Raw genomic sequence first — 27,676 nt, 5'->3', positions numbered from 1 at the left:
TTACCCCCGCAAGGGTCAAGTGTTGTTGTATATGACAAACTCTTTAATCCATGCCAGGCCTGTTCACATATCAATCTGTTGCTTTAATTTTAAAGGCTGAAAACTAGAGAGGCAAAAAATTGCAGTCACACATTTGTGCTTCTCCACCTCCCGCCACTGCAAATCATGCGTCCAAAATCACTCTGAATGCTTTCCAAATAATAACATATCAGCAAATGCAAGGGTGACAATACTCCACAACAAGATTAAATACATTGCAAGCAAGATATTTTAAACTTAAATAGGAGCACGCTCTAAACCAGTAGGAGTGAGAGTGTCCATTTGGTCACACCAGTTACAGCTCACTGCACTACTGAGGTAGCGGCGGAATCCAACTGGTGGAGGAAACTCGTACGTCGGCCCAGGGTATTCCTTGCCTATGTAAATGTAAATAAATGAGAGTAATACTGCAATTACATTTAGTTTGCATAAATTCAGCAAACTCACTCACAATAGAATTTGGTTCGAGTAAAACAAGTGAGAGTGCCTGCTGCAGAAGGAAAAAGGTAGCAACGAGACTGGCTGTCAATGCTAGCACAAATACAAATATTTAGCACACTTACAAAGCACTGAAATAGCAACAAAGAGACTAAGTTAAATCACTTGTGCAGTAAGTGCCCAATATGCTGCGGCTTGCATGGAACTGCAATGGAGAGTGCTTATAGCAGCAACTGCCAAGCTTTTTAACAGGATTACGAGGTACTCGCAATGGTGCCTCACTCTCCCACAAAACATGCCAGCTCAGATTAATTATTGCTCTCTTTTCAAATAAGCTGTCAATGGCCTTGGCAGCAGCTTGAAGCCAAGCACTGCCAACTATTTATGTTGGAGCAGGCAAAAGATATATATATATATTAGGGAACTCTGCAGTAGCAACATGCATCCAAAGTGTTAAATCTATATAAACAAGCTCAGTGAGTTCCACCAATGCAGTTATTTCGGCAGTAAAAGGACAGATATTGTCACAGGCATGAACCTATGCTAGCTGAGGAGTAATGAAGTCACCCTTAGTGCTGTGGAAGGTCTGAGCAAATAAGCACATGAATTCGGTCATGTATACAACCATACTTTTGTAGCCATTTCATGCTGTGCAGTAGGCTTGTTGCACTTCGAGGCTCAGTCCGCACAGGGCCTACTTACGTTTAAACTCTCTCAGCTGGCCAGCAATCCCCCTTTTAGCAGTCCGCAGATATTACTCATGTATTGCAGCACTACCACGTATGGTCTGTACAGATGAGTGCCACTTACCTTCCAACAGTTTTCCGAAAGAAGCCCGACATTTTCTATGGGCTGAGCCGCTCCATCGGTTGAAGCTGTTTTTTGATGCTTTTGTTGATGCTTTTTTCTTTCTTGCCACGCCTGCCTGTTTTTTTTCCTTGCGCGAGTAACATGATAAGCGCGTTATTATATATTGTGTGACACCTTCTCCTGAAGAATTAAAAACTTACTCCGCGCAAACTATCATACTGGCGCTCAAATAAGCCTATAATTGCATGTGTTGTATGAGAAGTATCAATGCCCACGATTATCTCAGTTATCCAGAGTTGAGAAATGCTGTCCATCACGACACCCAACAGCTTGTAGAAAATGATGCGCAGGATAGAATAGGTAAGGCCTCGAACATTCTTTTGGCAGAAAATTATAAATCGCGGTAACTAAAAAAGAAAAGTATGACATACTCAGCGGGAAGCTTTTCTAGCAGTGGCGCCCTTGCTGCCCCTTCTTGCCTCAATGCTACTACCATTCGCACTTTTACTTTTCCTTCCTTTTTTCCTTTGCACAACTTCTTTACTGTTTTCTTTTGGCTGATGCCACCTTCTTTGTATGTTTGTGGCTACCCTTTCACGCTACCCGCGCACTTCGCCGCCTCAATGACAAAAGGTCGTCAAGAAGTTGCCTTTTCCTCGCAACACTCTAGCCTAGTGGGTAAGCTTGCTGTAGGAATCTCGAAGCAGAGCAGAAAAAAAAAAAAAAGCGTTTTTAATTTGTACATTGCTTCCAAGCTTACAGGCAACCTATGTGAAGATGTAGCTACGTCCAGGCTTAGCCTTGCAGTCAAGCAAGCAATTGGTACATCTGAGTGGTATTTTTATAGAGTTGTTTTCATTTGTGAAGAATACAAGTTGACGTGAAAAGCTGAAGGTATTTTCTCATTGCAGGATGGTCTTCCACAAAGTCTGGCGGTGTCAGCACCACAGTAAAAAAAAAACATCAGCAAAGCGCAACACAGAATGTCAAGCAAAATTAGACATAAAAATAAAGAAGGTGAACCGAAACACCAAAAAAATGATCCTTTTCTTTGCAAGGACGTCCCTCTAACAGCCGTCATCAAGCTGTCAGCACAGCACAATCACAGCACAGAATCAGCAGATGCCCTCCGGATGCTACGTGCAAGTCCCGAGACAAGGACGCTATTTCATGGTTATTTTGAAGAAGGAATGACACCGTCTGACGCCATCCAGCGCCATGAACGCCTGCTCAGTGGCAAGAAAGATGGGCCCCTGCTCCTTGCAAATAGGATGCTAAACCCAAGCAAAAGAACTGTTTTCCACTGGCATGAGAAATGGACATATGAAAAGTATGGGCCACATGGAAATCCAGTAGAGAAGCTGCAAAAAAAGATGCCACAGTATGCAGCGCATGGTAAGTTAGTTCATTTTGAAACCTCAAATGTTATATAACGCATCACCGTGCAGCTTTCCAAGTTCTTGCTGTTGCCACACTAACTGAGCATTTATGTCAACTGACGACCAACAGCAGTTGCTCTTACTTATATGATAAAGGTTTTACTAAATTGTGCTGTTTTAGTATGGCTTCTAGGGTGTAAATTTGACTTCAATCCTGCATGGAACAGTTTCTAAGATTACTGGTCTTATCCATAAGAACTAAACCTTGAACCTCAGATCGAAATCATGCTTCGTGTTTGACACGACCAAACTGCTCTTGTTCTAAAGTGGTGGGCTCTCAAATTAGTTTTACTGCATGGTGCTCTGGAACTGAATGCGCGCCCAAGTATCAGTGAATGGCATTTTTGCATGCTCCTGCTAAGAAAATGGCACCACAATGGCTGGAATCTAGCCCTCAAACTATTACTGAGCAGTAGAATTTCTCAGGTACTATGTCACTACTGTAGGCTGCATATGTTATCAGTTTGTTTTCAAAAATTTTGCCAGAACTTAAAATGTGAGCTGTACTGAATTGTTTCTTTTCTATGCCTTTCAGGCATAGGTCACGCAACCCATAAATGCTGCCTATATAAAAGCTTACACTAAACTTGCTGGCTTGTTACACCTTGCAATCTTTCTTTCAGAATGTAAAAGGTGTCCTTAACATAAACATAATTTTGATGGAGGTCCAAAAGCATGGTGAACAAAGTGCAATAGTAAACATGGCAGAGTCTTAGTTAGCCACAGCCTCCAGGAATCAGTCACTTCAATCGGATAATAGTAGGAGTGCGTCTGAGGGCAATATCAAGAACGGCTAATATTTGCTGTCATATCCTTAGCATATAATAGTGCTTTTCCTGAGAAGAGAGCCTGCATTTTGGATAGCTGTTGTGCAGCAAAGCTAAACTACTAGAAGAGGAGCACATGCTTTCAGCTATGTCCTGCAACTAAGGCAGAAGGGTATAAGACAATAGAAATAAGTGTGTCTATGTGCACATTTGGAGTAAGCAACCTTACACTGAAGTGCAATGATCAGAAAGAAAGTGCATGGCTGGTCTAAAGAGAGCACGCTTTTTCTTACGGCCTTTTCAATCGCCGCGGGAGCAATGGGAATGTTTCTCCTGGAGTTATGCTGTCTGCTGCTGCAAGGGGCGTGACTTATTCACTGCTTGCTCCACGCCTGCTGCAGCGGCGATGGGTGGGCTTTGCTCGGTTTTGCGCTGTCATCTGCTGGTTTTGTAATACACATAGCAATGAAATGAAAAAAAAAAAAAAATAATAATAATAATAATAAATAAATAAAAAATAAACAGAACAATGTACTTGCTTTAGCTGCCTGTCACCAGTGTATTCCACATGTGAAGGAAGTCTTTATAACAAAATCTGCCCGTTATAACGTAAAGACTCTCGCCACAGGCGAGCTGCTTTCAAATCACTATACAATTATAATGACAGTTAGATGATGCCAAAAGCACCCCCACCTTCACACCCTCCTGCCACAGATTGTACTTAGGTAAAATAATGGACACAGCTTTAAATAAATGTTCAGTTTTCTAAAGGAGACTATGATTCTCTCCTTCCTTAAATTTCTTTTAAAAAGGGGTCAGTTTTGAAGGAGAAAGATTTTGTCTTGTTTGCCACTGCTCACTTCTGTAGAGTAAATATTTGTGCCCAATGTCTTGATCAAAAGTAGTTGTGTCAGTTGCAAGACTACATACTCTTCCAACCAAATGATATGCTCTGAATGTAATGCATATGCAACTTAAAGACTGTGGCTAAAATTGCGGCTGTCCAATGCACTGAAAGTATACCTGGTGCCTCATGCAACCGCCATTCAGTCGCACCAAGGGGACTGCCCACGCGCAGAATTTGTCTGCATTTTATACTGCATAGATCTCAAATATTAGACGCTGATTAGTCTTTTTGTGAACCGCAAGGATTGCAATGTGTGGACTTGCATGTCGCAATGTACGCGAGTGGGGCGGAAAGCGGGCGCGCGCTTCCTATGCGCGTGAATGGTGGTAGCAAACGCGGAGCGGTTGAGGAGGTGGCGACCCCATTGAGGTGCGGTGGGAGGTGGAAACAGACCCTACTGCAAACGCCGTAAGAAGCACGCTCTCCCTCGAGACCGGCCGTGGAAAGTGTCGTACATGTATAGATGACATGCACTTCCTTGCACACTTATATTGCAACCGTTTACTTTCCACAACTGCATCTCGGCTGCTAAGTAAATTGTGTTTGGATTTGATTTCTGCATTATTACATTCAGAAGATGTGCATGTGCTATTCCAGGCATGTTGCATGTGTGTGCGTTATAAAAAATAGATATCCAAATATATATCCATATCCATATAGAAAATAGATATCCAAAGAAGATATTCATTTTTTGTTCTTTTTGTATCTTAAACATTACTCATCCTGAAAGTTTATTCCTAAGCCTAATTGCTAGGTACTGAAAACTGGAAGATGCTCTGTGGCTGAAAAATTTAACACTATTTTTAAATTCATAATATTTAGATTTGTTGACGTTCTTTCACTGTGTTCAGTAAATGTATTAATATTTGACAATGTTCATGATGTACTACGAGTTAGTTTCTTCTGTTAAGTAACCATCTTGCATTTCAATATTTATCTATATGCTACATAATATTTTGGAACGAGTACCCCTGCCAAAAATGACTAATACATTGTGTAACATAGAGAAAACTCTTGATGACTAAAGTTATTTTCCAACATCCAATGTGCAATAAAGCTTCAATTTCTGTTCTTACAAAAACTGGTGAACTGCCTTTTTCCATTCAAGTCATGCACCATTAGAGATCGTTGCATGCTGCAAAATGTCCACTAATGCTGGTGCTGTATTTCTGAAAGCAGCTAGTGGCAGAGCAACAAAACGAATAGTTTACGACTCAAGTTGTGTGTCTCAAAACATTAACTCTGTCTCTGCATGGGAGATGACTTCTGGCCTGGTAGTGACTCCAATCATGCGACGGGCACAACAGCTGGAGTCATCACAAGAAGTCATCTTTGTCGATTCCACAGCGTCGTGTGACACGGAGCACGGCAACAGTCCTCCTAACATCTACCAAGCCTGGTGCTGTGCCCATAGCAGTACTTGTTCACAGCTCTCAGAGCAAGGAGGGCTACGGGCTGGCATTTCAACTTCTCAAGTACCCTTTGTGCTTCGGGAACAAAGAGGTACAAGTTTTTCTGAAAGAAATAGCTGATAGCTGATAACTATTTTGCAGTTATGCTGGTACCAATAGGTCAAACTAGTCCTACAAGACAAATGAAATGGTTTGCGTAGCTGGACTGATGTGCTCACATGGGCACATAGGTGCCCAATATTACAGTGTATGCTTCCAATTCCTGCCTGCATCAGTGGTGCATGTTCAAACTTTGTGTGTATTTGTATGCATTTATGAAAATCTGTACAGACAGCTGTGGACAAGAGTAAACGGTTTAAAAGAATACATTTCAAGAGCTTATTCGTGCCACCTAGCAGTGCAGACAAGTTTATGTGTGTTCGGAAATTGTTAAACATGCAATGCCGAAAGCCCCGCCGGGTTGGTACAGTGGTAAGACGCCCGACTACTGTCCGGAATTACCGGGTTCAAACCCGACCTCGGCGGCTGCGTTTCGATGGAGGCGAAACGAAGAGGCGTCCGTGTGCTGTGCGATGTCAGCACACGTTAAAGATCCCCAGGTGGTCGAAATTACTCCGTAGCTCTCCACTACGGCTCCTCTTTCTCTCTTTCCACTTTAACTCCCCCCTTCCTCCCTTCCCTTACGGCGCAATTCAGGTGTCCACAGACACAAGTGTGACAGATACTGCGCCTTTCCCTTCCTGTTAACCAATTATTATTATTATTATTATTATGCAATGTCGAAACATTTCACTCTGCTGAAAGTTTGATTGCAATGCTGGGCTGCACTGAAATGCATTTTAAATTCTTCACTGTCCGTTGCTAGAGAAGTTGATGATTAAAGAATTCTGAACAGAAAGCAACACAATGGACGGGACGAAAATGAGACAAACAGGGCTGACTGTTGACTGAATGTACATGTATTTCAGCTTGTTCACACAACCCTGTGCACTGTCGCCTGTTGAGTGCTACGTATGTACGGTTGCACTGTATTTACTACTCTCCATATTCATGCTCTTCTGTGTATTGTCGAGACCACAATATTGCGAGACATGGGAGTGCATGGGAAAGCTGCACTCCCTGCAATCTATCGGCACACACCCGCTCTCTTGCCCCTAGCCATGAGCCATTCATACATTGCATCCAATATCAGGTGCCACTTCAGTAATCTGTGCACTGAGACCTCATACAGAGTTTCATGAGGCGGCAATTTTTTAACACTAGAAAAGGCATGTAATTATGCATTTTATTGCTTTCTGCTTCTTGCATCCCTGACAGACGTGGCTCTCAATTTGCACTGTTGGAACACTAAATGATAGCAAGACGATGAACATCACAGTATTAACTTGGAATGGCGCAGACATTTAGCTCAGGGTGCCTCAGCGCATGAACTCTCAATGCAGAATGTGATGCAGTTTCTTAATCATGCACGGCGCGTGTAAGGTATAGGTAACGACACAAGCTAGCTGCGATAGACAAGACGGGCACGTGTCGTTAGCTGGCATGAAACATAGCTTTGCAATGCACTCTCATGTCTCGCACTACTGTAATAGGGACGTGTCAGTTTTCACGTTCGTACAATTCAACACCACTGCATTTTCAACCCCAGGAGAGGAGCAAGGGCATGTAAAAAGATAAGCTGACAGCCTTCAGGTTTCTAAGAGTTACAGGAACCTTATTAAAATCATGCCCAAGCACAGCTGCTCATCTGCATTTTGGCATGGCTTAGCTGAGTGCAGACTAAATTGCATATTTATCTGACCATACCTGTTTATTGCAGGCCCCTGCCGCATTTATGTCAGACGTTTCGCGGGCCGAGAAAGACGCACTCCGTGATGCCTGGCCCTCTGCACGTCAGCTGCTGTGCCACTTCCACATCTTGCAGGCAGAGTGGCGCTGGCTGATGGCTGCAGACAACAAGGTGCCAAAGGATGAGCGCCGCTCTTTTATGAGAGCTTTCCAAAAGGTATACAAATTTTACAACTTTTTGGTAACTGCTTTAAGAAGCTTGCACAGTAGAAAAAAAGACAATCATCCAGATTACATCCACTGGAGAACAAGCCCTCACCCTATGCAGTGACATTAATTAAATCAGTGTTTCTCTAATAGGGGTCTGCAAAGTGACTTTCAGGGTCCGTGCAACTCACACCCGCAAAAAATTATAGAAGGGTCACGCAATAGCTCTGGCCTGACTGGGCACAGTCTTGCAGGGTTAAATGCACCGAGGTTAAAATTTGACTAGCCTCTCAAAGCAAAAGACACGCAAGAGGAGTGTGGAAGCAGAGAGTGAGTGTAGAAGAGAGGAAGAGGGAGAACGCCTACGACATTTATTGCACTGCTCGAAAGGGATGCAACGCAAAGCACCTCTATGTCCGACTAGCGAGCTGCGCGGTTTCGGGAGGAGTCGAATCCCTTTTAGCAGCATGCATACCAGTGCTGACGTGTTGTCTCTTCCCCACGTCCTCTGCAGGTTCATTGCATGACTAAATAGTATCATGTCTGACTCAGCATCCAGTGGCTAAGAGGTGTTGATTCCTCTCTCACCCAACCATGCTAAAACAGAAGCCTGAGTTGGCAACACCTTCCAACTTGGCCATGTCACATAGTGCCGTGATGCCGCACGACCTGTCCATCAATGCTCGGCCATACCACCTGTTAGCTACCACCTGCCAGAAGCATGCTCATAAATTTTCACTCATGGTGCCAATGCCAACAACATTGACATCAGACTTTCTGGAGAATAGGGCCTTTAATGCTGTGGCAGTAAAGCTATGCGATTACTGTAATGCACTCAAAAGCGATCAATACCCCACTTACCATTCACATTTGTGTTATAGATCCTGTATGCGAAGAATGAAGTGGAACTGGAAGAAGCAAAAAAAGATCTACTCTCTCTTCTTCACCCTGCCTACGTGCGTAGGGTTGAAGCATTAATCAAGAATCAGCATGAATGGGTGCTTATGTACCGAGCAGGACTAATCACCAGAGGACAAAACACCAACAATTATTCGGAAGCTACGATTAGAATACTAAAAGATATAGTGTTATCTCGCACAAAGGCCTACAATGCCGTAGCACTGGTCGAATTTGTAATTCAAAATTGGGAAGAATATTTCAAAAACCGATTGCTGAGGCATTCACACTATAGGGAACCATCGCACCAAGTGAGCTTCGAACACCTCCTGCATCGAGTGCCTGAAATTCCAAAAGAAAGTATGCCTGAGGATGAAGACGGAGCATATCATGTACCTAACTCCACCGGTACTGGAAGTTACTTGGTACGACCTGACATTGGTACATGCAGCTGCTGGGCAGGCTGCCAGGGTGCTTTCTGCAAGCATCAGGCTATCGTACAGAAAGTCTTCGGTGGCCTCTTCCCCAACAGCCCACTATTGACACCAGCTGACTGTCATGAGCTTGGCAAGCTAGCACTGGGGGACAAGTGCCCTCCAGTTGGGTTTTTTCAGCCCATGAGGACAAGCCAGGAGGAGATCCCTACAGTTCCGTCCTGCTCCTTCAGCATGGACTCACAAGAAGCAATGGACACGGAACTAGGTGACGATCCAGATGAAATGCCAGCACCAGTCCTCGATTCAACTCTGGATGCCAAGGTACATTTGAATGCTACGTCTATCTGATTACATCATGTGTAAACAGCAGAAGTAAGGTAACCTTAGGCAAGTCAGCTTCATGAAACGTGCTCCTCACCAACACTGCATAATATTTGGTACTGCGCCTATCCGGTACAAGAGATGTGCACAACTGATTATGCCAGAACATCAATCATATGGGCTTGGCAAACGAGTCTTTCTACACTGAAGCTTCCACAATTCCTCACCTCAATTCAATAATTCCTCACCACTTTACTATGATGTTGAAGCTATCAAGATAAGTGGCACTTTAAAGTTCACCTTCAATGAAAATCTCTTGCAGGCCCTCGAGGAAGAGTATGAGGCCCTCAACAGGAATATGCGCCGCATTCACCATCTTGCCGATGGACAACTTTCTTCCATCGCCTTCCTGCGTGCTTTGAATTCACGACTAAGCACAGTGAACACCAGCAGTGCTGCATCACAAGTGTTACTCACATTAAAGACAGTTGTTGGAACAAGTAGGCGACACGGCAAGAAAATAGGGGTCCAGCCAACAAGCCTCCCAAGATGTAGACCTGGCTTGCACAGGGGCCGTGAGCGCATTCCTGCTGGCCGGCCAGTGACAGCTGGGCAAGTAAGAAAAGTCAAAGCATCCGGGATAACGTGCCTGGTGCCAAATGCCACTAACACGTCGGCAACCCTTTAAGCGCATTAAATGTACATGAAAAGAGGAAATACAATAAGAAAACAAAATACAGGCCAAGAGCAAAACACTCAGACCCAATGCTCATGAATCGGAGTACATTCAAAGTCACAAGCCTTGCAGTGTGCTGTCTGTTCAGGGCAGTGAAGGCTTACATTACCTTCAGTTTCTTCCTAGCAACACAAGGATGGGTTTTGGTGTTTTGATCTTAGTTTCGAATTTGTTGTGTTTGTGCACTTGCTCTTTTCGCCTCCATTTAAAAGCAGCACTCGTGTATGTCCCTTTGACTCTTGTGGTCCATCTCGAACTGCTTATTCAGGATGTTCAATAAGCAACTTGCACAGCCGCACACATCGATACTGTGATAGCAGGTCCCATACTGTAACTTGTGCCCCTTGTCAAAACATATCCTGCAGTGCAACGTGACTGCCAACCCCGTAATAGTGTGTTGTGATGTAATGTAATGAACACCCCTCAAGACTGTTTTCTGCTAATTTTTACCCTCCAGGCTTTGCTGTTTGGATGCAGCAGTGCCTTACTGAATGTGTGGCCAGTGAATTTTGTGGCATACTTAGAATCCTGCCAGACGGTTGGTTTGGTTTATGAAATAAAATGTTGCAAAGCTACTCTGAGGGGCACTATGGATGAAGAGCTCAAGATAATTTTCACCACTTGGGGTTGTTTAATGTACACTGATGACACAGTCCACTGGTGCATTGTGTTTTGCCTCCACATCAACATAGCTGCTGTAGCTTGGAACGAACCCAGTTCTTTCAGCTCAGGAGTGAAGCTTAACGACTAACCACCAGCAGCGTGCCTTGTAGTGTGGTTCAGGATAATGGGAGCACTTCAAATATGATTGGTCACTGTTGTAAATGGTGCTATTTCTCTTGAGCAAGTCTGTAAATCTCGTCATCAACATCATTCCCATTGTGAGCTGCAAATGCTGTTTGAAGCCACGAAAGTTGACTTAGGCTAAATCTGTGCACTCTTTTCAGTGCTTGTATACAAGTAAATGTTTCGCAAAGTTGAGATCATAAACATAAGCTATGCGGCTATCACCATTTAACGCCATTATTATCCACAATGCCCAATTTTCAGATCTTTAAAAGCTTGCCAGAGTAGTACGTTTTATGTTCTCATGATCATAGTTACCTCTATGCCACTTTGGGACAATTACAGTTAATGTAGAGCATAATGTCACATCAAGTTCTCATAATATTTTCAGGAATTCGAAAAAAATTGCATGTGGTGATTGGCTCCACGCTTTCCATAGAGCCCTCCTAATTCATACACACACGGCAGGAATACGTAATTTAGATGCACTATATGATTTCATTAATGACAAGCAACAGTTCAGCCATGCTGATTCCATTATATGTTATCTACATGGTAACGTCATAATAACTGCTTGCATTGTTGTTGTTTCTCCTCACATGAACTATTAATTCCACCGCCATGTTTGCAAGAAACCACTCCTCGTATCTAGCTCTCACCAGAAATTCTGCTATACTTTGGGAGTCATTTCCCCTTCTCTTTTGTCATCTACATCATCTACATCACATTTATCCAGTTCCTTACTTGTCTTGTCGGCAGCACAGACCCTTTGCCCACTCTACATAATTTGCTCCCGCTCATTTCTCTCTGCTGGCATTGGACTTGCTTTCCTGGACCTGCGATTGTTCTTGGAAGAGTAAGCTCACCAGCTGGTGCAGCAGACCACAGTCCCCTATGTCAACTGGTACATGTACACATAAAATGCATAACTCAAGGCAGCTATTGGAGCATCCAGATAGTACTCCAGGCCTGTGCATAGCCTCCCATGAGGCACTTTTCTGTATCTCTCTGTTACAGATGTGCAGTTGGGCAGTGCTGCAGAGAACATGCCAGGCTTATACTGCAACAGATAAAATCCAACACAGCATATTTTGGGGCAAGCATGCAGCAAGTCTTCAATGCAGCCAGGAGGCTGCGAGTGTGAGAGATCATCTAAGCACTCTTGTAAGCCAAGCCACAAATGTGTATCATTTAAGTCGAGGCTTTTCCATTCTATATTGTTATTATTCAATGTACGGTGCACCCAGCTGTGACAAGAATGTTGGGGTGGGAAGAAGTGCATCATTAATATTGTGATATTCTTTTAGGCTCAGTGCTCTTATGAAATATCAAAACTGCTTCAGTTTATTTACACCATTGTTAGCAAATTGTGAAGTTCAGAGTGATATCCACAGACTAGCTGATGTCCCCATCACAGTTGCCCCGCCGGGGTGGTGCAGTGGTAAGACGCCCGACTACTGTGCCGGAGTTCCCGGGATCGAATCCCGGCCTCGGCGGCTGCGTTTCGATGGAGGCGAAACGAAGTGGCGTCCGTGTGCTGTGCGATGTCAGCGCACGTTAAAGATCCCCAGGTGGTCGAAATTACTCCGTAGCCCTCCACTACGGCCCCCCCTTTCTCTCTATCCACTTTCACTCCCACCTTCATCCCTTCCCTTACGGCGCGGTTCAGGTGTCCACAGAGCAAGTGTGACAGATACTGCGCCTTTCCCTTCCTATGAACCAACCAACCAACCAACCAACCAACCCATCACAGCACTTCTGCAATATTTTTATCCAGTGCCACAACACACAATTTACATACATTTGAAGAAACAAGATTTAAATGTGACAAAGAACACTGGCCAGATCATCCACAAATATGTGACGCTTTCTTTTTTCTTCTCTTTCAGTCATTACAGTGTCTCACAATGATGTGAATGAATAAGACTTGATTTTGAGGGACAGATTATGTTCGAAATGTTCAAATGCTTGCTGGATAAGTACTCCGATGCTGCTAGCATGTGTTCCTCTTAACTTTCCTATGATGCTCTTCACTGCTTGCACGGTGTTGAACATTTGTTGTATTCACTGTTGTATATATTCCACTGCTATTGTTTTCATACAAATGTGTTTGCCCACTGCTATAATTGATCATGCAACAGCTTGCAAGGTTCATTAAGGAAATGAATTTCCGGAAAAAATATGCATCAAAGCCCAGAAAACCTTCATCCAATAAAAGATGTTTCTACATTCACTCTAATCTTGTATGCCAGTGCTTTATAGTACTAAACAAGTACAGCATAAATATTGCCACTCTTGGTGGTACCCAAAACTTGACCATTAGCAGCAGCTTCTACAAAACTTTAGACAAGAATGGAAGATGATTTTCAGTAATATTTGTGTTTCTGTGAAGCTGCTGTCATAGATGATGCATATTATTAATTATCATCAAACAAATCCCATCTCAACATCCTTCCTCTCTCTGCAGCCTGCTTATGCCCCCTTTCCAGGGTTCACCCCTACCCCTTCCTGTCCTAGCTGCCCCCTCACATCTATGGCAACTTGGAGCACAGCCTCCTCCAATGCGCCTACTTCCACACCATTTCCAGTTTAACCAGCTGACCAGGTAGCCCTGTTGCCAACAGGCAGAACATGACGTCCGTTATTTGTCAAGGAACCTACTCACTTTCCTGCCACACTGTAGTGTAGATTTAACTGCTAGCTGCCTGACTACCTCCTACAGACAGGTACAACATGTCTGAGAATGGCCCCTGTTGCATTCTACTTTGGTGGCACCAAAATTTCTGAAGTGCCAGAACTTGGCAGCCAATCTGCACAGTGTTTGCATATTACAAAGTTCGAGAAGGTATGCGAGACCATTTTAGTCCATGCAACACTGACCCCTTTCAAATCATGTAGTACTTACTAGAGGCTGCTCAGATGCCTGCAACAATAAAGATTAAATTGCTGACACCGAAACGATTAATCTACTCAAAATGTTTCATACCCCTTTTAATGCTCACTGGAAAGACAAAAATCAATGTGCTAAAAAGTTTGCTTCAATCGCCGTATGCAGAAAATTAAGTGCGGCACAACGCAAAAAAAAAGAATACGAAAAAAAAAAAAGTGGGGTTTGGCTCATATTTATTTGTAGGGCTTCCCTCACAAGCAAGGGATCTCAACTTCTTCTAACAGCCAGCAATCACAGAGGTAACTGTCTTGCTGCAAGGTTTAACCAAAGGCCTGAGGTGGGAAAATCCGCTAAAAGCTTGTGGGACATGCCACAATATCCGCTGCTTACTAAAGAATTACTGTACAAGTTAAATGTTAGGTCAATCGTTAAATATGCCTGCACAATTTGGAATCCTTTAGTGGTGCGAAACAAAACCAAATTGGGCAGGGTTCAGGATTTAGCTGCTCGATTTTTGTCACGGATTTACAGAAAAAATATCTCTGCCGAGACTGAAAAACTGCAATGGGAGCATCTGGAAATCCATCAACGTAAGTTGCGACTCAAGGTTTTTCATGTGATTTATCATTGTTCTGTTGGCATTGAAAGAGCAAAATATATACTCAAAGTATGGGAGATTTTTTCAAAAAGTAATGTATTTGAACTGTCTTTTTTGTTCCCAAAACACGATTGGAACAAATTGTCTTTCAGACACTGCTTGTGATATGTCCAATGATGTTTTTTTTTTTTTTTTTTCTGCCTTATAATAACCATTTCAGTTTTGTGGTGCTATTTGATGCCATTTTCACTTGTTTCCGTGGCTGACAGTGTTTATGTTATGTTATGTTTTTTGCATACCCTTCCCCACTGTAATGCCGCTTGGTGCTGTGGGTAAATAAATAAATAAATAGAAGCGAGTAATTAGATTTACCAAAGTTTACCAGAACGAGTTCGTTACATAAGCCCAGCCCCTACGCGGCAGATAGCCGCGGTACGGAAAGCTGAAACAACCACGTCCTTCATATCAGCCAATTTTGCGAATGCCTTGTTTGCGGATTTGTTTGTAAGCAGCACCGTCCCGCATTATATACGAGCGACACTCAGCATGGGCGAGATGCAGAACTGTACGTGACGCCATATGCATTTTGGGACCACAAAAACAGTGCACTTTCCATCAACAACCATACTCAACAATTCACCATAATTAGCGTCACAAAAACACCCGGTTCGAGCTGAGAACACATGTTTTTGTGACTTCTCACCTTTCAAAGCTCCCTGAACGCTTCTAGAACGCTGTTTGCACTGTGCGCATCAATTACTGGCCCGCCGATGCTAAATGCGCCCCGATTTCTCCAGCCGAGGCAGCGTATCTGTTGCCACGACAACCAGCGGCAACCGAAGAGGGAGGAACTGACGTCGCGTGACGGCGAGTGACGGCGAGTGACGGCGACGGTGACGTCAGCGTCTGCTCTCATCTGGGCTGGAAACGGAATGTCGCACAGCTTGCTTTAGCATTCCTGAAGCACCTAATTGACGTCCAGAAATGCGCTCGTTTTGAAAAGAAGGCAGTGTGGAGGCAGGATGTATGAAGAAGTGAAACATACAGCACGTGCGTTCGAGCGCTGACTAAAACTGGTCACAGTAACCTAATTATCAAAACAGTACAAAATGGTATATTCCGTTGTTTTCCACGCCAACTATGCCGACTACAGTACGTCACTGAAGCCACAAAAGAAGTCGGCATTCAGTTGGGATAAATTAAATGTGGACTACTCCGCATGGAGGTAGAGATATAGTAAAGTAAGGACATGAAAAACGAACGACATCACGCCAACTGGCTACTGAATAACGGAACACAGTGGGTCAGGAAAGGTGAAAGAAGTTGGAGGTAAAGGTTGCACAGAAAAATAAAAAGAAACGTGTCGCCTACCAGGGAGGGAGAAAGGGGTTGGCGGAAGGCACGCAGCGCCGTGAAAAGAGCGACCGCAAATTTGATTAAAGGTTCAGAATTTTTGTGCGGCACGGCAAACGCACGACGAAGAAAGCAGGCAGCTAAAGACGAAGAAAAATGGAGATATATTAAAAACAATAAAAAAAGAGGAAACAACCGAGCATAAGAACCAAATGAAGGCCCAGGAAGAGGAAAGCAGTGCACAAACAGGCTGCAATCGAACGCGTATAAAGATATAAGCATCGAAATTTAAGAGACAAGAATTTGTGAAACTGTACACTAATCTAAGAACACACCGTTTTCTTTTCTCTCCATAAGCTGAAACATTGTTGTAACGGGTCGCTTTATAAATACCCAGAGATGTGCGCTATACTTATGACATTTAATCTCAATGCGTTATAGTGACCTAATTGTTCAAGAAAATGTTTCCATTCTAGGGTGCGCAAGCAACCGGTAATATGCAAGTCATTGCCTCCAGAAGATCGCTCTAATCCTGTTTTATGTACATACAAAAAAAAAAAAAAGAATAGCTTTGAAAAAGAAATAACGACGGAAAATAGAGCACGCAGAGGCTATAGGGTACTTAATAAGGCGGAAACTTGGGCGAGTTGGAAAGCATTTGAACTCATCTTTTCTAGCGCTTCTTTGCAGGATACAAGACAGGGCCCATTGTACTAGAAATGATACTTAATAAGGTGGAAACTTGGGCGAGTTGGAAAGCATTTGAACTCATCTTTTCTAGCGCTTCTTTACAGGATACAAGACAGGGCCCATTGTACTAGAAATGATACTTAATAAGGTGGAAACTTGGGCGAGTTGGAAAGCATTTGAACTCATCTTTTCTAGCGCTTCTTTGCAGGATACAAGACAGGGCCCATTGTACTAGAAATGATACTTAATAAGGTGGAAACTTGGGCGAGTTGGAAAGCATTTGAACTCATCTTTTCTAGCGCTTCTTTACAGGATACAAGACAGGGCCCATTGTACTAGAAATGATACTTAATAAGGTGGAAACTTGGGCGAGTTGGAAAGCATTTGAACTCATCTTTTCTAGCGCTTCTTTGCAGGATACAAGACAGGGCCCATTGTACTAGAAATGATACTTAATAAGGTGGAAACTTGGGCGAGTTGGAAAGCATTTGAACTCATCTTTTCTAGCGCTTCTTTGCAGGATACAAGACAGGGCCCATTGTACTAGAAATGATACTTAATAAGGTGGAAACTTGGGCGAGTTGGAAAGCATTTGAACTCATCTTTTCTAGAGCTTCTTTGCAGGATACAAGACAGGGCCCATTGTACTAGAAATGATACTTAATAAGGTGGAAACTTGGGCGAGTTGGAAAGCATTTGAACTTTACAGGATACAAGACAGGGCCCATTGTACTAGAAATGATACTTAATAAGGTGGAAACTTGGGCGAGTTGGAACCCAGACGGCCACTGACGTCCGACGGACAACCGAACTCGGCCGCAACTCGGCGGCCGATTTCGGACGTCCGCCGGAATTCCGGCGTACGTACGAAAGCGGATGGTCGAATCCGTTCGCCCAGCGGACAGCCGCCGTTCGTCCGCCACTGGATTTGGTTTTACACAGCTATGATATAGTTTGTAGTCGTCGTGCTCGTCTGAACTGCATATAAATCAGTAATGCCGTCAAGTCTGCATTATATGATGCCAGAGCGAATAGATGCGATAGAAAGCGTTTCCATTAAACAGTTGTTTTTTATTTTCCGCATGTTTCATCGTTGAATTCTTCCATCAAAACTTTTTTAATAAACGTTAAATGACCATTAAACATTTTTCTATCATGATGCTTCGGTGAAATTTTAATCAGTGGCTGAATAGACGCAGCAAGCAGCAAGCTCAAAAAGAACGAAACCGAACCTATCCTCAAAAATATCTGAAATGAGCCAATCCAATCCACCTGACAAGTTGAAGTTTAGTCATGGAAGATCGCTTCACGTTTCCGTGTTCTGCATTTTCTGCGCAGTTACAAATACCTACGGCTGTAATGCACTGCTAGCATCGTTTTTGCTGTGGCTTGGTGCGGCTGGCACACTTTGTTCACCCGCCGATTCCAAAGTAAGTATTTCACCGAACTTTTGTTTCTTTAGTGGAACTTTTCGATGCACCGATGGTGCTGAGCTTTTGGGTAAGGAAACAGCTCTGTACAGCAGCCGAACGGTCGAGTGTTTTAGGCGAGACTGACAGGATGGCTCCGCGCCGACTAACTAAAGTGCAGCCTCAAGTCTGAGGGCCATCTTTCTCGGCATTACTGGACGCTGCGCCAGTAAGCCGCGCAACTTCTCGTGTCTCTGATAAAGGAGTGCCTGCCTGAGCTTTAAAGGAGTTACTTTGTTAACCATGCGCTACGTGCTGAGTTGTAAAAACTATACGAGAAAACTTTTGCACTCGAGCCTATCGTGCGACATGCCTACACTTGTGAAAACGTCGCGAGCTTTTTTTTTTTTTTTTTTTTTTTTTTTTTTTTTTGGACAGTCGCTGATCTTTCTCTCTTGAGTTTTACGGCAACTACAGTTTCTAGAGGGAACGGCTGTAGCTGCTAAACTAAAGGATTAGTACTCTCCTTCAGCTTTGACAAACCAGGACAGCACCTTGCGCATGTTGGTTATGCATGTGGGACCGAACCGCGCAGAACAACCGGACAAGGAGATGAGAGAAAAAAAAAAAGTCAGCACTTGTCTTTTTCTTGCCCCTTTGTTCTGCGCTGTTCTGGCATGAATTTGACATACCGCCGCCGCGATACAGTTGGGCTGTGAGCTCTGGTGCCTGCAACGCCTTCTTTTATGCAAAACAGGCATACTGGGAGGCCATGCAAGCCGCGGGCTCTATTAAAAAAAAAAATAGAAAAAAAAAACCCGAGATGAGCAAAAGTGAGATGAAAACAAAATTGTTGTTGCCTTGTCCTTACAGATATTCAAAGGCTCCTCAGAACTTCACTGCATTATTGACAGCGAGATAATGCCAAAGCTACACTAGAGCCATGCAGCACCTTATAGTGCATGATACTGAGCTTGTCTCGCACTGAAAGCTCTTACCATGTTCTTAGATTATCATATTAAAGTAGCTTTAAACCCATGCTTGTTAATACAGTGATAGCCATAAATTGAATCTAGGGCATCATGCTCACATACAAGGCTTCTGATAACCGCTGGTCACATGATGTGGGCTATAGCAGAAACCTGTACCTGGTCATCTTACAAGCATTTGTGCAATTGATGCTTTTAATGTGTTGTAAAAGTTTTTGTGTTCTGTTTCTGTATGGGAATGCTTTCCTTATTCAAGGCTAACATTTGGCTTGCTACAGCAAAACCTGTACCTAGTCATCCTAAAAACAACACCGCAGTTGGTGCTTTTAGTGTGTTGTAAAAGTATTTGTGTTCTGCTTCTGTATGGCAATGCTTTTCTCGTTGAAGACTAGCATGAGGCTTCCAAAAATTTTTCAGATGCCATTTGCTGTAGCCGATTTCGTAGGCCAACAGGAAGCAGCACTTTGAGCATGGAAAACTGTCATCCACGGGGAAAAAACAGCAACATCTTTTTGCATTCTCATTTCTTTGGTATGGCTAAAAGTGAGTATTGTATCATTATCTATATTATTAATATTGAATCATGATTGTCAGTGTTGAAGTTGTTTGAGCGTGATGATTTTAAACACGCAGGACATCCCTTCGACATTAAGGTTTTAGCTTGTTTACATGTAGGATGTAGAACTGGTTTCAACAAACTTTATGCAGCAAATTCTTTTTACATTGTCCACCATGTTACTTTTTGTCATTGTCCATTGAAGTAAATAACCAGTATTTTACGTTTACACAGTCGTCCACTCTTAGCTTGAATGGGAATGTGTGGCATGCAGTTTGCAAAATAGCAATGCATCCGTCACAGCCATGCATCAAGGCTAAGTGGCTTGTGCGTAGAGGGACCAGCCGCTCCAGCTTCACGTCATCCGCCTCTTTGCTCCGGTGTGCAGACGTGCATTGAGGCAAAGTGGTTTATGTGTAGAGAAACCAGGAGCTTCTTTGTCACATCTGGCTGTTTGTTACGGTGTGCAGATGCGCATCGAGGCAAGGCTGATGTGTAGAGGGACCAGGAGCTGCTGCTTAACGTCCTTCGCCTCTTTACTACAGTGCACAGCCGTGCATTGATGCTAAGTGGCTTGTGCATGGAGGGCCCAGGAGCTGCAGCCTCACGTCTGCCTCTTCGCTCAGGTACGTAAGTGCGTATTGAGGCAAAATGGCTTATGCATAGAGGGACCAGGAGCAGCTGTGTGGCGTAGTGTGTATATTTGCTATGGTGCGTATCGAAGTACAATGGGGGGCTCATGTGTAAAGTACCATGAGCTGCTGCGTCATGTCGTCTGCCTCTTTACTATGGTGCGCAGGCATGCATCAAGGCAAAGTGGCTTATGCGTAGAAGGACCAGGAGCTGTTGCTTCACATCTGCTATGATGCGCAGCTGCGTAATGTGGGTGGTGGTGGAAAACATTTCCATCAGATACAAATACAGGAGGTTACTCACTAGCTGACCCTGAGGGGGCCTGTCCTGACAAAAACAAGGGGTCCCTAGTTTGGGACCCCAGGGGTGGTAGAGGGACTAGAGGCTGGTACTTCACGCTGTCTGCCTCTTCGCTACGGTGTGCGGCTGCGATGGATGCAGTGGCATCTCAAAAAGTGCATGCCACGCACTCGCATGTTCAGCCTGAGTGGACGACTGTGTACCTGCTATAGCTTTGTTATTCATAGAATAAACCTAGGCCAAGTTGGATAAATTATAGCTCACCTCATATGTGGTCAGCAAAGAAAAGCCACTCCAGAAAATCTGATGCATTTACTGTCATAGGATTCTTATTCATATACATGCTACTGACAAGTCAGATTCTTCACCCTCAGAAATGCCAGAAAAACAACCAAGGGTGCGTCTGTAATAGTCTAGCTTGCTCTTTCTCTGCAGACTTGAGTCAGATGTGTGTTCCATTGCTGTGGGTGGGACAGGTGTGAATCTGTGATTTTAAGCTTGCAACAAGTATGTTATTGTAGTTTAAAGGCAAAACGGTACTAATAATCGTAGCCCCCCGTGGCCTTTATCCCCTTTTAATAGTGTTGCTAGACACTGAATTATTAGTTTACTCTGCACTGTTTCTGTCTAGTTAATGTGCGGAGATGTACATATATTTATATGACTTGGAGTTGTCGACTTTGCACTTAGAAACATTGTAGCGTTATCTGATGTGTTGCTTTCATTTCTTTAATGATTTCTGTAAGGGATCGGTGGGTATGCTAGGCACCATTATTAGTCTGCTCTTTTTGGGTCACCTGTTCAATGCCCAGCTGCGGCCGTCTCCCACTTGCCCTCGGACAGGAGGCGGAGAGACGCGCACAGAGAGGCAGCTACAGCAGCTACAGTGCTTAACGGAAACGTAGGCAGAGAGGGAAAGAAGTCCCCTCTTCCGAGGACTTTGCTGTCGCACTCGAAGACGCGGGGACAGGCAGTTTGTTCTCGTTGCTGTGTCATGTAGGGGGCTCATGTTTATTTAAGGAGCTTTACAAACAGTATACAACTAAGGGGTCCTTGTACTAAGCGTACTAAGGGGCCCTTAGTACGCTGACTAGACCCATCACCCGCAGGCAGCACAGCTTTGAAACGAGTACCTCTTTTGGAAGAACTGCTTATTGTTCAAAGAAAAAACACTGTCAGGTTGAAGGGTGTAAAGGCCCTCTTCCTTGTTGGGGAGCCCATAAAAGTGACAATTATTCAGTGTAGGCGCGCTGAGTGGGGTCTCGTTGAGGATTCCAACCCTGGATGTCAACAATGGTGGGAGATGGCGGCGTTGAAAAAGGGCAAGTGTGTAACAGTGACGGTATGATGCGGAGCGGGAGGATGTGGGTTGGCTCTTCTGATGTGGTCCGCAATGGTGCTGACTCGGACGCCAATAATTGCAATAATTGCCCTGTAAAAGGAGCCGCCAAGGGTGCAAGCTTTGGGCAATGGTTGCGCACGTGGGACACCGTTTTGATGGGTTCTAATTTTTTTTTCTTTTTTTATTTCCTAGGGGAGAGAGTTTGGCATGTGACCTAGTGAGCCAATCATTTCGAGGTCCATTCTCTAAATTCCGTTTGTTGTGAAACGAATTTGTTGTCCCTTTTGCATTGCTTGTATTAGGGAGAGAGTGAAGAACCTTATGAAAGTGGAAAGACATGCCAAAATGTTTGTTAGCCAGTCATGTGTGAGTTCGTTGTCATTGGGGATAAGAAATGTGGGCGGAGTCCTGAAGTTAATGAAACAGCCCCGCGGCCTGGAGAACTCTCCGTGTGCAAGTTGTTGTGGCCAGATGCAGTAAATTCACTATTTTCATTTCTATATAACATGCCTTTCTGAAGATGGTGAGCTCTTTTGTCCAATCCTATAAGAAAGCAGCAAAGCGCTCCCAAATCTTCCACAAAACTGTGTGATATCTTTAATGCTAACTGTGGCTTGGTGTCACTCAAAGCATGTAGTTGAGGTAGATTTCTTCCCCCCCCCCCCCCCCCCCTCTTTTTGTTCGTTCAAATGAGGACCAGCGGACACTAACTCTTGCTTTTGTAATGCCCTAGGTCCCGCCTTAAGGCAGTACTCCAATGTCAATACCATTTTTATAGCTATGGCTGTCCAGCAGCACTAATGTCTTTTATACACTTCTTTTACTAATCTCTTACCCAAATGGTGGCTTATACTGCGAGGGCGTAAGTCTCTGGACAGTATGTCTGGAGATTTTGGACTAGAATCGCAATGTAAACGAATTGTGACCTTATTTCTCTTGCACACATGAAAGAACTAACGTTCAACTTTCACATAGACAAGTATGGTCAGAGTTTCCTGGTCGATGTGAAAGTTATGTGCTTTGATTGCAGTTTGTGTAGTCCACGCACTTTTGTCCCCGATATTACATAGGGGCAAATTAGGCGCCTTTACAGGGGCAGTTTCGTTACCTTCCCCATAAAAAAGCTACAGTGTTTCTTGTAAACAGCTGGCTGCATTTATAAAGACCATTATTTTTTTTGTAATTTGTTGTATGTATGTATGTATAACTTTATCAGGGAGCCGGCAAACGACGGGTCAAAGCGTCGTGACGCTGGCCAAGCGTCTACCCGGGGTTAATGCGTAGTTGAGAAATCCATGACATACATGCACAGCTGGTTGCCAGAATTATGCAACCATATTTCAGTAACTAACATCCATGCTGCATGCTGCCGGTAATACATCAGGAGCTTGTGGTTGTCAGCTTTTTGTGTTTTGTGTAACTATAAGCCTTGCTATTGTAATGTCACATATCGCGCTGTGGGTAAACAAATAACTTTACTTTTAACTCTTGTAGAAGCATGAACACTGCGCAATCACTGCGGCGGGCTATGCTTCCACATTGGGCTTTAGCCACATGTCAAATGTCTATCTTTATTCTGCTGCAGCAGCTTGCATGTTATCAGATAAGTTACTTCGTCGCAGCTGCTCTAAGGAGACGCTTTCTAGACGCTTGTAGCCTAGATGTTGATGTCGATATACCCCTGACACGCCCAGGGAATGTCTTCGGTAGAGGGTACATGGAAACCAGCAAAATGTGCAGCTTACAGAACAAAAAGGTAACAATTTTAAATGATGTTATTGTTGATCACTTCTTTTCAGAGCAGGAACAATGACTTTAGAAATCTGCCTGTTAAACCGCTCAAAATGCAGGTTTCTGCCGCCAATGCGTACCTGTGTAATACTGCAATGCTCTGGCTGTGCTTTATACAGGGGTGTGAAACTCCCTATACCTCCCAGCGGCCACGAATTACAGACGCTAGCGCCAAACTCCCCATTATAGGATTATAGCGGGAGGGGGCGCGTAAAAAATGGACATGACGGGGGAGGCCGTATAGCGGACTGGTCCAAAAAAACGGTGCGCTGAAGGGGGTGTCGGTAGGTTGCTTCAAGCAGCGCGGATCGCGCGCTCGCGTGCGCCCGCTCCCGGGAAAACGCTCTGCCCGTGGATTTTCTACCGCATCATCGTTCTGCCTCGGCGCGACCGGCTCGCGGCAGGAACAGTGTGATGGAAAGAAAAACCACAAGCATAGCGCTCTCGAGGGCACAGGCGCTCGCGAGCAAGCGTACCCGACCGCAGCAAGAAATAGCACTTAGAACAGCAGATATTGTTTCTCTTTTTTATTAACTGCATGTGAAACAGAAAATGAAAAGATGCGACAAGGTATCCCTCACACACACGCACTTTACATAGCTAACAGTTTACAGTAGTGTTATGTGTTCTGCGCTAACATTGTAATCTTGCATGCTTGCTTTATCACTACAAAAGAACCCGGTTTGCCGGCACTGTTTCTGTCAGCATGTGTACAGTTGATATGAAATTAAATAAATGATGCAACATATTCATTCTACGCATTCCATACCATCAAAGCAATGTAGAAACATGAGCAAATAGCTGCTTTCTAGTTACCTAGTGGTTGGTATTTGATGCAAGTAATCACATGTCACTGTGCTATACATAACCAAAATGCATGATTAAAAATTTACACTACCCTTCCTGGAAGAACCGTCTTCTTCGAAACGCACGTCTCTCCACAGTACATGAAGGTAACAAGTTCAACAACACGAAACACAGCAGATATCGCCGACTGTAATGGCCAGCACAATCAGCAGACGAGATGGGTCCACGCAACTGGAGGTGCACGCCGATAAGTCTCTCGTCTCACGAAGGGGCGAAGAGCCAGCAGGAATGAGATGCACAGAGTAAAAGAACCGCGACGAAAAATCGCGACTTTGGCCAACACACAGAGAATTCACAGCGCCAGGCTACGCAGACGACGGTTCTAATTCAAAACGAGCGGAGTAGTAACGGTTGCAGCGGTTCACGCGAGGACGAAGCCACGCAGCGCAGTCGGCGGCGCCGTCAGTGCGAGGGGAAAATTTAGGCGCGAGGGAGAAGTCCTCCTCCCAGCTTTTTCTTTCCTCCTTTCGCCCCCGCTTGGGAGAATTAGACGGGACGGAAGTGCCCCTGAGTTTCCGCGGCCTGCTTTATATTCATATACAGCATCCTTTATGCTTAGTTTCTTTGCATGTGCACTCCATGTCTTGGGCATTGCTGAGGGCGCATAGCAGCAAGCATAACATGCCATGTTTGGTCAGAGTGGCATGTTCAAAGAGACGACATAAAAACATTAAAATACTGAATGCCAGGTTCTGGTCAAACTACGTTTGTATCTTGTTAGTCTGTATGGGTTTTGCTGGAGTTATATGACCTTTCTATATAGTATGTGACAGTTCTGAATGGAGATGCATGCATACAGTGCCATCTGGAAAAAGCAATTGAGAGAAACTGGCAGTTGCCCTTGGAGATGTGTAATCAAAGTTCAGCACAGATAACGTGAATTTCATTTTCCCTTCTATTGCAGGAGGAGCCCAACCTGCTCTTTCCATCTTAGGCCTGAAAGACCAGCAACAGCTGATCGAGCAAATGCACAGGATAGTAACTGCTCCTGGAATCCCGGCCTGCGGAGGCCGCCCACAGAGAACTCGATCATCTCCTCGCTAATTCCGAAATATTAGGTTTCAATAAATACCCTTTCCTCCACCACCTCCCCAAGAGAAGAGCTGTCACGGCCCAGGATAATTAAAAAAAATGATTCAAGTAGATTCTTAATACTCCAGTTAGCCTGCATTTTACCATGCCATTAACATTGATATTTTTTTAGTGTAGACTATTTATGCATGCAGTTTTTGCAATAAAGCCAAAAAAAAATGCTTTTTTTACAACCCCGTATGCTGGTATGCACTTCGCATGTTTTCAGGAATGATGCATTTGTGTAAAGCTCAGCTAGCATATGTGCCTCTTTGATGGAAGTTTTAATTGCACACTGCTGTTCAGTGCTTTGTGTGTGAAAGTAAAGCAGACAACAGGATACTTGAACCTGTTGCATATTGTCTGCTTTACTCTCACGACAAAGGCATTGAGCATTAGTATGTGACTGAAATTTCCATGGCACATGCTTGCTGAGCTTTACACAAATGTTATTGGCAAATTTTTACACCAATAGCGGGCCCTGCAAGCAAGTTCCGGGAAACGTCCGAATGTCCGCTTCCGGCTGTCCGTCGGCCGTCCGTGGGACGCGATCCGGATCCACGAACGATAGTCCGACGGACGTCCGCTGTACGTATATCGAACATAACCGGACTTCCGTCGGATGTCCGAAGGTCCGAAAACGGACGTCCGTCGGTCGACCGTCGGACGTCTATGGCCGTCTGGGAAAGCATTTGAACTCATCTTTTCTAGCGCTTCTTTACAGGATACAAGACAGGGCCCATTGTACTAGAAATGATACTTAATAAGGTGGAAACTTGGGCGAGTTGGAAAGCATTTGAACTCATCTTTTCTAGCGCTTCTTTGCAGGATACAAGACAGGGCCCATTGTACTAGAAATGATACTTAATAAGGTGGAAACTTGGGCGAGTTGGAAAGCATTTGAACTCATCTTTTCTAGCGCTTCTTTGCAGGATACAAGACAGGGCCCATTGTACTAGAAATGATACTTAATAAGGTGGAAACTTGGGCGAGTTGGAAAGCATTTGAACTCATCTTTTCTAGCGCTTCTTTACAGGATACAAGACAGGGCCCATTGTACTAGAAATGATACTTAATAAGGCGGAAACTTGGGCGAGTTGGAAAGCATTTGAACTCATCTTTTCTAGCGCTTCTTTACAGGATACAAGACAGGGCCCATTGTACTAGAAATGATACTTAATAAGGCGGAAACTTGGGCGAGTTGGAAAGCATTTGAACTCATCTTTTCTAGCGCTTCTTTCTTATGTGTTCCCTAGCGTCCGTCCTGTTCTTATGTGTTCCTCCTTCATCTAATGTCCCTTGTGTGTTAAAGAAGCGCTAGAAAAGATGAGTTCAAATGCTATAGGGTACGCTTAATTCGCTTCCGCTAGATCATACTTCTGCGAAAGAGAGGTTGTGAGGCCGGCACGGTTTCTCACCACGAACAAAAATAGCGCTATAGGTTCGAAGCTAGGTCGCAATTTACTAAAAAATTTGGCTCGGATGCACTGTCCTTTTCGACTGCTTTGCACTTCAGATTTTGCAAACTTCCTGTAAAATGTGAAGATTCAAAAAGTTTATCTACTTGGAGCACCAGAAAAGCTCCCACTTGAAGCAATGAAATTTAATGTGTTTTTGCGGCTTCGCTCTTTGCGAAGTAAGCGAATCACGACAAGAGTTCCCAAAGGGAAAATAATTAAATTCCATTGGAAGTATTTGACGTGTAATATCAACCTTGTTAACAATTATAGTCTGGTTAGAACTTCAAAGAGCACCCGCGGCAAGTAGCCAGATTATATATAGTCTGGTAAGCAGTAGTTGCAAGTATATCCAGTCGATTACTCATATTTAATACCACACACTCAAAGAATAAACATGTATTATGTCCGCATTTGATTTCGGCATTATATTAATTGCTTGCGTATTAGGTGCTCGTCATCTTTTTCGCATTTTTCCGCTTTCTCTCGGTGCGCGCCATGACCTGCATCATACCTGCCAATTCGACGCGCAATTATCAGTGCTTTTATTTTTGTTTGTTTGCTCTGTACCATTTGATGCCAGTAAAGCGTCCGCACTCAAGTGCCCACTATGAACGTATTACGCATGTGACAGGTTTAATTTTTCACATTTTATTTGAAGTAATGCCGTAGCTGTACTTGACTTTTTTTTTTTTTTTCATCTAAACAGCTGGTTCACCCTTTGGCTAGTGGCACGCAAACAAATG

The 27,676-nt window shown here is 44.0% G+C and overlaps 1 protein-coding gene, 2 long non-coding RNA genes and 1 pseudogene across 8 annotated transcripts in view; 3 read left to right on the top strand and 1 right to left on the bottom strand.

The window, feature by feature from the left end:
• The window catches only part of LOC146210269 (uncharacterized), a 28,270-nt gene extending 12,742 nt beyond the window's left edge, over positions 1-15,528 (bottom strand). For 2 of the 6 annotated variants that reach the window (XR_014708555.1, XR_014708539.1), the window contains exons 1-5: positions 15,176-15,528; positions 9,940-10,070; positions 9,763-9,871; positions 7,619-7,758; positions 1,288-1,352 (exon numbers count right to left, since the gene is read on the bottom strand). This is a non-coding gene — a long non-coding RNA (uncharacterized LOC146210269). Of the gene's footprint in view, positions 1-1,287; positions 3,656-7,618; positions 7,759-9,762; positions 9,879-9,939; positions 10,071-15,175 lie in introns of those variants that run through there. The other 4 variants (XR_014708549.1, XR_014708553.1, XR_014708552.1 and 1 more) reach the window with 4 other exon arrangements.
• Positions 5,690-7,950, top strand: LOC146210271 (uncharacterized; annotated as a pseudogene).
• LOC146210270 (uncharacterized) lies at positions 8,465-13,585 on the top strand. The gene is made up of 4 exons (XM_084582153.1): positions 8,465-8,614; positions 8,689-9,462; positions 9,785-10,078; positions 13,502-13,585. Exons 1-4 carry the CDS (start codon positions 8,465-8,467, stop codon positions 13,583-13,585), a joined length of 1,302 nt encoding a protein of 433 aa, XP_084438279.1.
• A 2,265-nt stretch (positions 15,529-17,793) lies between the features above and the next one.
• Positions 17,794-26,180, top strand: LOC146210268 (uncharacterized). The gene is made up of 4 exons (XR_014708522.1): positions 17,794-17,945; positions 19,331-19,456; positions 19,940-20,095; positions 25,307-26,180. It is a non-coding gene; the product is annotated as an uncharacterized LOC146210268 (long non-coding RNA).
• The last annotated feature ends 1,496 nt before the right edge of the window (positions 26,181-27,676 follow it).

This window comes from Amblyomma maculatum, chromosome 1 (assembly GCF_055883805.1).
Source record: "Amblyomma maculatum isolate TAMU_Amacu chromosome 1, ASM5588380v1, whole genome shotgun sequence".
In the NCBI taxonomy this organism is placed as follows: domain Eukaryota; kingdom Metazoa; phylum Arthropoda; class Arachnida; order Ixodida; family Ixodidae; genus Amblyomma; species Amblyomma maculatum.
The sequence above is the reverse complement of the archived record's forward strand: the minus strand, read 5'-3'. Positions and strand labels throughout refer to the sequence as shown.